Below are 13407 nucleotides of genomic sequence, written 5' to 3'. Positions count from 1 at the left end.
TACAATGCAATGTCGCTCAGGATTCTTGAAAAACCACATACATTCTGAGCGGCACTAGAACTGCGCTTGTCACCTTGACACTTAAGATGTTAAGTCTCATTTGCTCAGTAATTTTACTAGCTACGGCGCCCTTCTGACAGAAACACAGTAATGCTTATACATTACTGCTTCACGGCAGAAATAGGCGCCGTTGTGGTACCCATAATCTAGCCGGCATCCTGTGCAAAGGAGCCTCCCACTAGTAATCTACTAACTAAACCTACTTCAATAGTGGGAGACAATCAAGTAAAGTGATGATAACAAAATATGGATATTCTGTTTGGTTTCTTAGCTTCATATGCATATCCAAAGTTTAATTATATTACTCGATAGCCATGTTTGACTATGAAAGAAATTAAATTATTAAAACTTTCGTGAGACATTAAAAACTTTATTTCGCTAAAACTGGCTGTTTTCAGCGGCCGATTCACGATTTGACGGAGTTGTTACCAACTACAGACGCGAGAAAAAGTTTGGAATCACTTACGTCGTTAGTCCTTCACTTAATCCGGGATAGCTTCTTAAAAACTGGCTTGATTTTAATGAATTCGGTATCAGCTTAAAGTTAAGAGTTGAACCTTTAAAATGATGTCATTTTTATGATAAATAATTAAAAAAAATTTTTAGTAACAAGATAGCGCGAAACCAATTTCAAGTAAGTGATTCCAAACTTTTGCTCGCGACTGTAGTTTCAGACCATTCGGAGGTCCTTCGTTTTCAGACAAATAGAGAAAGACATTGTTGTGTTGAGTGAGTAGGGAGCGCCAACATTTTGAGGCATTTTCACGCATGTTGAAATGCGTCTTTATAAAGTGAGGACACAGGAAGACGCGAAATAAACTTAATATATTTATTATATTTAAGTGATTTAAATAAAAATTTACCGACGATGCGGGCACAAATCAACGCCTCTCGTGAAACGCCCTAGCGATTTAACCCCTTGAACAAGCGTCCGAATGACGCAGGATCATGAGCAGGATTTATTTTTATTTAATTCTAATTTGATTATTATTCTAATCCCGCATTAGTTTACTTATTCAATTTGTTTTTTTTTAAATGATATCCCCCACTTTTGAAATTAATTATACAAATTAAATTTGTAAACAAAATTTATGAACGATGTGGCACTCGAACCCTTGACTACACGGGTTCCGTCCGGGCGCTCTTACCAAATAAATTTATTTTGTATAGCATATTTGTTGATTTTTCTTCTGTAAGTGACAATATATAAACCTCAACGTTAGATATTAATTTCATCTTAATAACTTTACGAGTTTCTAATAATCATGTAGGTCACGTAGCAAACAAAAACGCTTAAAAATAAAGCACCATACACAAAAAAACATGTCATAACAATACGTATAACTAAAAGCCCCACAACTTGCAAATATTTCACCACACAAGTCAAACAATCGAAAACAAATTCACGAAAAATGAAAACACGTTTTCTTCCAAATAAAATACCTCAAACTCATTCTCAAAATATCATCACCAGTAACGACCCGACACCACTTGCTAAATAAAAAAATTCAAATTTAATAAAAAAAATATAAAATAAAATGACGTGTCCATATGGTTGATTCTGTATAAAAAAATAATATATCATCCAAGATAGTAATTGACATATATATAATCTTTTTAAAAGTGGCATATATTCAAATATATTAATCTCAATCATATACTCAAACTAAATAACATAAATAATAAACCATTACAATTTAATTAATTTAAAAAAAAATGAACAGTATGAATAAAAAGGCACCCGGAGAAAATAAGACAAAATCAAGCAGGGGGAAACGTTGCGGCTCCGGCGAAGATGAACATAATGCGCGAAGATTTAGGTATAAAAATCTAATGCGAACAAAAATGTTAATATTAACCTTTCGTGAAGTATTTACGTCGTCCTAAGGGTCTAGTTGACTTGGACATACGTTGAATTTTTTGTATCGAGGATACTACAACTAATCATGTTCTGAAACGAAGTGAACAATACCTTAGTAATTTCACCAGCAACACCGAACTTTAAAAGATTTTTACCAGATTTACACTTCGTTTAATTCTAACGTATAATCTATTCGTACTTATTGACAGACACTTAGAATAAACATCTAACAATAGAAAAAGAAAAAGTTGAAAGAGTCAATAATTTCGAATGTAAATGTTGAATGTTTTTTTTTCCATATCGGACACGTCATTCACGTACAGCATAATATATAAATAGAGCCGTGTTACAATGCAACATAACTTACTTTTCGCTGTTAGACATTGTATCGGTTGAAAGCTCGTGGGTCAAGGGGTTATGTTTCGGGCAGCTGATCAACGAAGCGACGCTCCAGTCCTCACTCGACTGTCGATGAAACGCTGAAAAATAAAAATAGTTCAAATATATTTATTCAAAATAGGTTAGGATATCACTTATTGTAAGTCAAAAGCCACCAACCATTCGACAAAGTATAACTCAGACCTGAGAAGAACGGGCGCATGAAACTCAGCGGGCTTCTTTTTTTTTCATAAACAATATGATTACAATGTAATATCGTACAATAAAACTTATTAATTAATCGCCTGGGGGCGGTCGCTCTATTTCCAATCTGTGGTATCATTAAGAAAGTCATTTATGTTATAGTAATCTTAACCGCACACGTGCTTTTTAACAAGTCTTTTGAATATCGTAATACATTTGTTTTGGACATTTTCTGGGGACTTGTTGTAAACGCATATATATCGCCCCACAAAAGACTTACCCCCTTATTCATTAAGGTCCGCTAACTTTAAACAGCCGCTTAGGAGAGTTTTTCCTCATTCTGACTTAGGTCAATAGAAGAAGACAGAGTGAGAATTAGAAATGCTTTAAGTTAGCAGACTATTATGAATATGGGGGTTACTACCTCGACTTAGCCGGGTAGTGGGCATTATAAGTTTATATTTGTTCCTGGTGATAACATTATGGTTATGACAGTTTCTAGTACATTCACTTATGTGCTTATGTACATACATAACATTATCAAGAATATATTGAGAGGAAACAGTTAAGATTGAATTGGTCATACGAGAAAGAAAATATTCGTTGGCTACTAGGGTTTCAATACACCGGAGTAGAAAAAAGAAAGAATGAAAGAAAAAGGATTATTTTTTCAAAATGCCTGACACTTTTAACCAGTGGGAAGCTCCTTTGCACAGGATGCCGGCTAGATTAGGGGTACCACAACGGCGCCTATTTCTGCCGTGAGGCAGTAATGTGTAAACTTTACCATGTTTCGGTCTAAAGGGCGCCGTAGCTAGTGAAATTACTGGACAAATGAGACTTAACATCTTGTCTCAAGGTGACGAGCGTAATTGTAGTGCCACTCAGAATTTTTGGGGTTTTCAAGAATCCTGAGCGGCACTGCATTGTAATGGGCAGGGCGTATCGATTACCATCAGATGAACGTCCTGCTCGTCTCGTCCCGTATTCTATGGCCGGAATGGCCGAAAATAAAAAATATACCCTTTTATGGTCGGACTATCTTAATAATTTTATCTAATATAATCTTAATGAACAGTTGTATATGGTAAGAAGACGTTATTACCATACACTAAGAATATGCTTGCGTATAGACTACCTGACCGAAAATTCGTGACCAATTTTGATTTCTCTAATATTTAATCTCTGAATATTAATTACAATACTAAGGAGCTAATGCCAAGAGTGTCTGACTGTTTCAAACATGTCGTGTCATATTCGTTCCTTTCTGGTTTTCTCTCTCGCACGCATTGTTTGACTATACGGTAGCATATTGAAAGTCTGTGCTAATTGCGCAAATGTTATTCTAATTTTAAATTCAAAATATATTCATTTTGTGTTAGTGTGGATGATGGTTATGTGAAGGTGTTAGTGTGGATGATGGTTATGTGAAGGTGTGTGTGTGTGTGTGTAATGACTTGGTGTATGTGTTGTAGAAATTTTTTAACTTATAATATTAAGTAAGTTTTCAGATTCAGTGTAGTCCAAGTGTTTCAGCCAATTATAACTATACTAAGGCCAGCGAGACGAGATAAAGAATGTAAACAAACGGACGCTACTGAGTTGCGATTATTATCTCTGTCCCTATCACTCGTATGCAATAATGAAGTCAGTTGGTTAACGATAGCTGTCGTTGCGTGTTTCACGTTTTTGCGTTGTCAACATTTGTTGCGCCATTTTGTGAACAAGTTCATTCCTGTTTTAATTGCGTTCGAAGTCATACTTGATATTTTTTTTTTTTGGCTGTTATTGTGAGTAGTTGTTGCAGTAGACAACCTCAATAATATATCAATTCTTTTCAATATTCAAGGATATCGTTGAAAATGATTTGAACCCCTGAAACTTTCTTTACATTATTTATCACTTGTTGGCCTTCCTATACACTTAAATAGATGTCGGCGAACATATATTTGAGTTTCCGTTACAACTGTGTTCCTTATATCCAATTCAGCCGGAAGACGTTTACTGCTGGACTAAGACCTCCCCTAAAGGTCGCCATGACGATCGGTCACGCGCTGCCCTCATACAACCTACTACGGCGATCCTGACCGTGTTGGTCCATCTTGTCTTCTTGTTCTGGCACTGCGTCTTCCGGAACGTGGTCGATGGCGAGGAGTTTACTGCCCCAACGGCCATCTGTTCATAGAGCTATGTGCTCTGCCCGCTAACACTTCAGTTTTGCAACCATCTGGGCTATTTCAGTGACTTTGGTTCTCCCACAGATCTCATCCGATCTCGCAGGGAAACTCCGAACATAGCCCTCTCCATTGTCCACTGGGCGACAATGAGCTTCCTTCTATCGCTCTACATAAACTTGGTGTACTGACCATCTCTCTCGATGGTGTCGCCGCTGTTGTGCAGCTGGGCAGTGAGATTCATCACGTTGGGTGCCCCCACGAGGCTGATGGCGTCGTCTGCGTCCAGGTTGATGACGGGGGAGTCGTATCCGCGCCGCCCTGCCATATCCTCCATCAGTCTGACGAACAAAACACAAATATCAACCGTACAACACCATATACACTATTGTATTTTTTTTAAATGTATTTATAAAAATTCAAAACAAAAACCAATTAATAATACCTTACTATTTTATCCTATAATAACAAACCACGTCAAACCAAACGTTTTTAAAACTACCCTCAACTTTGTTATTGACTGCGCAAATACTAACCAGTATTATGTATGATTGACAGATGTCATTTATTTTCTTTAAAATATTGTTATATTAACTTTTATATACTGAAGTAACAGTAAAACAATGTCTCTGCAAGTAACTAGTTTTAAAATACAGGCACAGGCCTAGTTTAATGCTAGTGCCAAATAAAATAATATATACATTATTTTAATCAATTATTAGATTACGGAGTCATATGTAAAACCTTAGATACATTCGTTTTAATTGCTTATGACTTATGCCAAACCTTCACGTATCTTCAAAGCAATGTTTTTTTAAGCTTTTCGTATTAAATTTGTAATTTTTTATTGTTTAATTGATGATCAGTGAATGCGACATGGTTCCGTCCCCATCCCAACACGCGGGGATCATATCACAATCGTCAGAATATTACCCAATGCTGCTCACCTAATTCTGGAAGCGGGAATGTCACTGTGGTCACGTGACAGCGTGGTGACGTCACGCTCCAACACGCGCCGCCGTCCTGTCTGCCGCGAAGCGATGCGTTGCGGCACGCTCGATATGCCCTGGATATCGCGGCAATAACACAATTATTAATTAAAATATTATTAAGACTTTTTAAATAAATACTAGGTCGCAACTGTATCCACGTAGATTTCACCGTATTATTATTTCTGTTGCGGACGGAACCCAGTTTTTGATTGTAAATTATATACAGTCCACTAGTTTGTTAGTTTCTCTATAGTATCTGTATAAGGGTTGTTAATGTCATATGTAAATACATAAAGGAGTAATGTTTTTGAAGCCTTACACTCTCACTTAAAGGTAGAATTATATTGTAAACAAATTATTGTTATTAAGAAAGCAGACACGCATTGCGCAGAGCGGGGAATGCGAGACAGGGCAAGTGTCGCGCAATGCTCGAAGCCGATTGGCCATTTTAAAGTGTTCCAATCTTACGGCTGCGACCGGTATGTTGTTTACTGAATCAGGGCACTAAAACCCGGCAGTCGTCTGAAAAGAAAAATCATCCTGTGTGTGTGTGTGATAAAATGTTTCATTCCCACCGGACGAAGAAGTTCGCCGTGTGACAAGGAGAAAGCAGCCCAGTTCGAGACCTACATCCCGGTAAACAGAATGAAGCATCGCGCCACCCATTTCGTCTCACCCCCACCACCAAAGCTTTCCACCGATGACCCCTTCAGCACTTTATGCGATTAAATGTTTTACATTGCTGCTTATGGACCAAGAATATTTAAAACAACTGGAGTAAAATGTGGCAATGTATAGGATATAGCAGTCGAAGCTTATGACGGTGTAGTTTCTGGCATGTTCCATATTTCGGCTTTGTTTTTATACGACGCGATTTGTCTATATGTCATGTCGTCATTGGACAAACCACTCTCTTGACCTCTGACATTGCGGATATCAATGAAATGTTCACACCCACCATCAGGTAAGCCACTATACCAGTCGCACACTGTGGACACAGTTCAAAGTCCAAACAGACAAAGTCAGGTTGTAGGCTAGTTAGTAAATGTTTGTTATGGATTGTAATAAAAACTATGTGAGCATACCCCATCTTCATCCAACTCCTGGCTATTGCTATGGCTTGGTGGGTTGGAGTATTTCTGCAGGAGGTCTATCGCTAGACGCTTGTTCATGTCTTGTTGGAAGAACTGATGCTGAAAACATTATAAGAAACTTTTAACTTAGTCTTTTCAGGGATTTTACACAGTTTTTGCGGGAAAAATATTGCCTCATGTCACATTGTGAGAAATTCTCATTGAATAGGTCAGAATCATCTGTCAAAATTAATTTATGAAAGTAGGTATGTTATTTACAGAGTATTTGCCATAAAAAATACAAATTTATCATAAAAACATGAGAATTATTTATATTTTCAAAATTAAAATCATAGTTTGATTATCTTTATGTCACGTGACCGCAAACGCCGACCACCATTTTCTTACGTCACTATAGCAGAAACAATTTATTTTAAGCAACACGCCACGTCATTTTTATTTATAGAAAAATCAACAAGGTTTGCACAGCACATTTGATGTTTATTTGTTCATGTTATTAAGACGTCACTATTTATCGATTTTTGAGCAATTATTTTGAGGAATAAAAAATACCAGTTGGCTGTCGATTCTTTCCAATCATTTTAGAATATATTAAAAAAAACGGTTTGCACTGCACCGGGAGTGCCGCCAGAACTTGAACATTAATGTTGTACATATTTATATATTTTGGAATGGTTAGGGATTAATTTCGCACCAATTGCTTTATTTATCAGTATAAAAGTACTAGCATTTATGTTGTTAAATACAAGATTCATTATTTACATAAAAAATTAAACATTTCAGAACGATTACAATTATTTTACATTAAAAAGTATATCTCTCAGAAAAATCAATTTTCATTCATACTTTCAACGACTGTCTTACGAATTTTCGATCAGGTCTCGAGTCCTGATGCGAGTTTAACATTTTATACCCTACCCAGGAAAATTGCTCGACGCCTCTAAACAAGTCTTCATTTAAAAAATCGTAGATAAGTGTTTTGAGTAATACCCCCCTACCTGTAATAACTTCTCCGCTGTGGGCCGTTTCTTGGGGTTCTTGGTGAGGGCCAGTTTGAGGAAGGCGTGGAAGGTCTGCGACCAGCGCTCCCGCTCCTTGAGCTGCGGCGGCTTGAAGCCCGACTTGGACATCAGGAAGAGGACCCGCATCGGATGCAGCTCAAACATCGGGGGCTGAAGCTCTGCTAGTTCTGGAATGTCGATTAGGGTTCTGTCAGAGTGGTGTTTTTATAGTTCCGTATCAAAAGCGGAAGTAACAGGAACCCTAAAACAGTCCAGTGTCTACAAATTTATTTGTACCAAAATTCGACCCGTTCCTCTCGGTTTCTAATATACTAGATACTACTACCGCTTCGGAAACAAATGGCGCTCTGAGAGAGAAGAAGCGGCGCAAGAAACTCATAAGCCGGCTTCCTGTGCAAAGGAGCCACCCACTGGTAAAATTATTATGCTTATTACACAAATATAAATATTATATAATCACAAACAACAAATCACTCGTCTCCCAGCATCATGTACAAGAGCTCTAAGATATGGCATTCAGCTTGGATAATCTCATCTATGGCACCGGCAGAATCACCAGACACCGAGTAGGTTTTGCTCTGAAAACTTACCAATAGCAGTAATACCGCACGCCCAAATGTCACACAGTTGGTTATAACCACCTTTCTTCTCGACGGCTGCAACCTGTAATGTTAAACATTCAAATTAAACCATTATTATTCATTCAATAGTCGCATTGATAGTGAATGAAAGAAAATACATATGCTCAACGTCGTATCATATTCTCATTTTTTTTATATGAGAGGGGGCAAACGGGCAAGAGGCTCACGGGATGGGGAGAGGTGAGGCAACCGCCCATAGACATCCGCAACAACAGGTGTGTCAAGAAATGCGTTGCTTTTAAGGTGGGAAGTATGCTTTTTTCTTGAAGGTCCCTAAGTCGTATCTATTCGGGAAGACCGCTGCCAGTAGTTGATTCCACAAAGTGGCTGTGCGAGGCAAGAAATTTCGAACAAAACGCGCGGTTGTGGAATGCCAGACGTCTACGTGATGCGGATGGTACTTTGCACGTAATGTCCGGTGGTGGAATTCGGCCGCTGGAATCAAACCGAACAGCTCCTCTGAGCACTCCCCGTGATAAATGCGGTAGAAGATGGAGAGAGACCCACATCTCTACGCAACTGATTCTCTTATCAAGCCGATCGGAGATGACTTGATCATATTTACGTTTATTCGATATTTATAAGCCCGGCAACGATCTTGTAATTCCTCTGGTGTTACAACAGAGTATAGGCTGCGATGATCACTTATTTTCCATAAAAAGAAATTGGCTGTTTGTAGAGACTGCCAACAGAAGTGAAAACTTAGAACTTCAAGTATTAAAATTTGAAGTTTCATAATGTTTAAAAACAATAAAGTTATAAATTTTAATTTATTTTGAAAACTTTCATTTCAATAATATATTAACCAAACAAAAACACTGCACAGAATATACACATTAAACTTTTCACTAAATCCATTCAATTTCACTTAAAAGATATACACAGCACTAATGTTGCACAATACGTCAGCCGTATAGCTACAGATATACTGCTATAAGTATTTGAGTGACGCGAACTCACGAGATTTGACCCATCCAAAACGTGTCAAGTATATCTGTATTTTTTTTATATTATTTAATACTGCGTGCGCCAGTCATGAGCATGTCGGTGACGCTCGGTGGTGCGAGCCAATAAAAATTTCCCCTACCAAATTCAAATATTTTTATTCAAAATAGGATGTGACATCACTTATTGAAAGTCAAAAAACTACCACCCATTCCAAAATGAATGCCTCAGACCTGAGAAGAATGGGCGCAACAAACTCAGCGGGCTTTTTTTTTTCATAGAATAAATATGTTTACAAAGTAATATTGTACAATTAAGCTTAATATTTAATAGCCTGAGGGCGGTCACTCCATTCCCAATCTGTGGTATCATTAAGAAAGTCATTTATGTTATAGTAAACTTTGCCACACAAACGTTTTTTAACAATTCTTTTGAATAACGTCATACTTTTATTTTGAACATTTTCTGGGATCTTGTTGTAAAAGCATATACATCGCCACACAAAAGACTTACTAACTCGACTGAGCCGAGTAGTAGGCATCATAAGTTTATGTCTGTTCCCGGTGTTAACATTATGGTTATGACAGTTTCTGGCAAATTCACTTATGTGCCTATGAACATACATTACATTATCAAGAATATATTGAGAAGCAACAGTCAAGGTGTTAATTTCTTTGAAAGTGCCCAAGAAGAAAAGTGCCCAACGCGGCTAAACCACAACCAAATTAAAACCTCACCTCAGGTGCCATCCAGTACGGGGTTCCAATAAACGACTTCCTCTTGTTAATGGTGGCAGTAATTTGTGCCGAAACGCCGAAATCCGCCAACTTGACATCGCCGCACTCAGTCAGCAGAATGTTGGCGCCTTTAATATCTCTGGAAAAATAGGAATTTTACCAGTGGGAGGCTCCTTTGCACAGGATGCCGGCTAGATTATAATAATAATATTGACACACTTTTCACACAAATTATCTTGCCCCAAGTTAAGCATATATAGCCTGTGTTATGGGTTACAAGACAGTGATATATTTAATATAATATACTTACTTAAACATACATAAATACATTTAAACAGACATGACTCGGAAACAAACATCCATATTCATCATATAAATGCTTGCACCTACCGGGATTCGAACCCGGGACCTCTAGCTTAGTAGTCAGGGTCACTAACCATTCGGCTACCACAATGGCGCCTATTTCTGCCGTGAAGCAGTAATGTGTAAGCATTACTGTGTTTCGGTTTGTAGGGCGCCGTAGCTAGTGAAATTACTGGGCACATGAGACTTAACATCTTATGTCTCAAGGTGACGAGCGCAATTGTAGTGACACTTAGAGTTATTGGGTTTTTCAAGAATCCTGAGCGGCACTGCATTGTAATAGGCAGGGCGTATGAATTACTATTAGCTGAACGTCCTGCACGTCTCGTCGCTTATTGTTAGTAAAGTTAATAAAATTATGTTGTGACGATATGGAATGTTCTGTTTCGTTCTAAAAAGCGTCTTTATTTAGTGCGAATTGGATGAGACTGTAGCTCAATTCCCACAAGATGGACCTATGATCTGGTCAGGATCGCCGGAATAGGTTGGATGAGAGCAGCGCACATAACTATTTAACTAATTTATCTAACTCACGATATACACAACTATTTCTACTGAGACGTGTGTATGTAGCCTAATAACAAGCTCCTTGTCAACATGACAGTTGACATTGACAGTTGACAGCGGTTATAACCTGCACTCACCGATGCATCTTGCCCATGCTGTGCAGGTACGAGAGGCCGGTGAGCGTCTCGCGGCACATGTAGGCGATCTGCAACTCGCTCAGGGGGCCCGTCACGTGGTATATATCCTGCAAATATTAGCACAAAGTAAGAGGTGGAACATTAATATACTATATTCAGACAGTACACTGTCAGTATATATACGAGAACCTCCTAACCGCTCATAAACAGATTAGCCAATTAAGAAAAATTAGTCATGTACATAATGTCAATACTCGAAACAAACATAAATGATTTGCATATATACAAGAGATTTCCACCTATATATTGACTCATCACGATATCTCTAGAACCGCTAGGCCGTTCCCAATATACCATCTACAGATAGAGATAAATTACTACCTTCTACTGTCAGTAATTAGCTGTCTATAATCTGAAGCTGTCCCAATATACCCGATAAGTCATTCTTATTGCCTTATGTTGGGACGCGTGAATTGTAATTTCCATACAGACTTTATATCGCTGGTAAGCTATACGTCGTCCCGTTGACAGACAGCGTGTACGGATGAGGTGAGTTACCGTTGATAAGTTGATTGGAACAGAAAAGTCAACGATAGTTAGGATTTTTATCTCAAGTAAGAGATAGACTGAATATTGGGAACGGCCGTTAGTGACTTGAAATTTGGTAGGAATATTCCTTTCGCCGAGTAGAGGTCACCTAAGAACGGATTTTACGAACTTCCATCCGCAAGCGATTTTTCATTATTTACAGAACAACGTTTGACGGGTCAGCTAGTAGGTATCAAGTTTTATAGTGAATAAATATTTATTTAAATTTAAATTTGAGTACAACATAGAAAAGCTTCCTTGGCCAACCAATCACACGACACCTGCAGTTCAAACATATATGAGTCGTTCTGAAACCAACCAACAGCAAACCAGCGCTCTACAAAGCGCAGGTCCGGCCACACATGGAGTATTGCTGTCATCTCTGGTCTGGTGCACCCCAGTATCTGCTCGATCCATTTGACCGCGTGCGCGAGCAGCTCGAATTGTCGGGGACTCAGTGTTCTGTGAACGGCTGGATCACTTGGCGTTTCGTAGAGACGTCGCTTTATTGTGTGTCTTCTACCGCATTTATCACGGGGAGTGTTCCGAAGAGCTGTTTAACCTGATTCCTGCCGCCGAATTTCACCTTCGCACGACACGCCACAAGTTAGGATATCATCCCCACCATCTGGATGTGTGGCGGTCCTCCACAGTGCGGTTTTCAAGAAACTTTCTCCCTCGTACTACAAAGCTGTGGAATGAGCTTCCTTGTGCGGACATGGGTACCTTCAAAAAAAGCGCGTACACCTTCCTTAAAGGCCGGCAATGCTCTTGTGGTTCCTCTGGTGTTGCAAGAGAATGTGGGCGGCGGTGATCACTTAACACCAGGTGACCCGTACGCTCGTTTGTCCTCCTATTCCAATAAAAAAAAATAACAATTTTCTACAGATATCAAATATATAATTTAAACTTCCCACCAAGACATAATTATATCATATATAATTAATTTTGAATATAAAAACAAATGAATGGTACTTAATAAAACAATAAGTACTTATACAGTTAAAAGTAATATACGTACAACTTATTATTAATTAAGTCTTATAATATTTTTTATTCTTATAATATTAAAAGTTGAAAACATCTAATTCAGAATAATTTAAACCACCCCCGACCACCCTTAACATTTAGGGGTATGAAAAATAGATGTTGGCCGATTCTCAGACCTATTCAATGTGCTCACAAAATTTCATGAGGATCGGTCAAGCCGTTTCGGAGGAGTACGGGAACGAACATTGTGTCACGAGAATTTTATATATAAGATATATACTATTTCACATATTTTTTTCTTTTAAGAGAGGGGAAACATGCAAGAGGCAGGCAAACACGTGATTGGAGTGGCAACCGCCCATGGACATCCGTAACAGCAGGGGTCAAGACATGCGTTGCCGACCTTTAGGGTGGGAGTATGCTCTTATCTTGAAGGTCCCAGAGCCGTTAATTATTTTTTGGGACTGGAGAATCAACAAGTGCTTACCACTTGTTTTTTTTTTATAAAACTAAGGGACGAGACGAGCAGGACGTTCAGCTGATGGTAATTGATACGCCCTGGCCATTACAATGTAGTGCCGTTCAGGATTCTTGAAAAACCCCAAAAATTCTGAGCGGCACAACAACTGCGCTTGTCTCCTTGAGACATAAGATGTTGAGTCTCATTTGCCCAGTAATTTCACTAGCTACGGCGCCCTTCAGACCGTAACACAG

The 13407-nt window shown here is 38.5% G+C and overlaps 1 protein-coding gene across 3 annotated transcripts in view; it reads right to left on the bottom strand.

Moving 5' to 3' along the window:
* The window catches only part of LOC126976155 (mitogen-activated protein kinase kinase kinase kinase 5), a 52910-nt gene that overhangs the window by 25520 nt on the left and 13983 nt on the right, over positions 1–13407 (bottom strand). For 2 of the 3 annotated variants that reach the window (XM_050824372.1, XM_050824373.1), the window contains exons 3-10: positions 11116–11222; positions 10109–10247; positions 8376–8448; positions 7762–7952; positions 6755–6862; positions 5625–5743; positions 4870–5018; positions 2289–2400 (exon numbers count right to left, since the gene is read on the bottom strand). In XM_050824372.1, coding sequence (XP_050680329.1) covers positions 2289–2400; positions 4870–5018; positions 5625–5743; positions 6755–6862; positions 7762–7952; positions 8376–8448; positions 10109–10247; positions 11116–11222 — 998 coding nt within the window. Of the gene's footprint in view, positions 1–1503; positions 1555–2288; positions 2401–4869; positions 5019–5624; positions 5744–6754; positions 6863–7761; positions 7953–8375; positions 8449–10108; positions 10248–11115; positions 11223–13407 lie in introns of all 3 variants that reach the window. The other variant, XM_050824371.1, reaches the window with a different exon arrangement.

The sequence above is a fragment of the Leptidea sinapis genome, chromosome 39 (genome assembly GCF_905404315.1).
Source record: "Leptidea sinapis chromosome 39, ilLepSina1.1, whole genome shotgun sequence".
NCBI lineage: Eukaryota > Metazoa > Arthropoda > Insecta > Lepidoptera > Pieridae > Leptidea > Leptidea sinapis.
The sequence above is the reverse complement of the archived record's forward strand: the minus strand, read 5'-3'. Positions and strand labels throughout refer to the sequence as shown.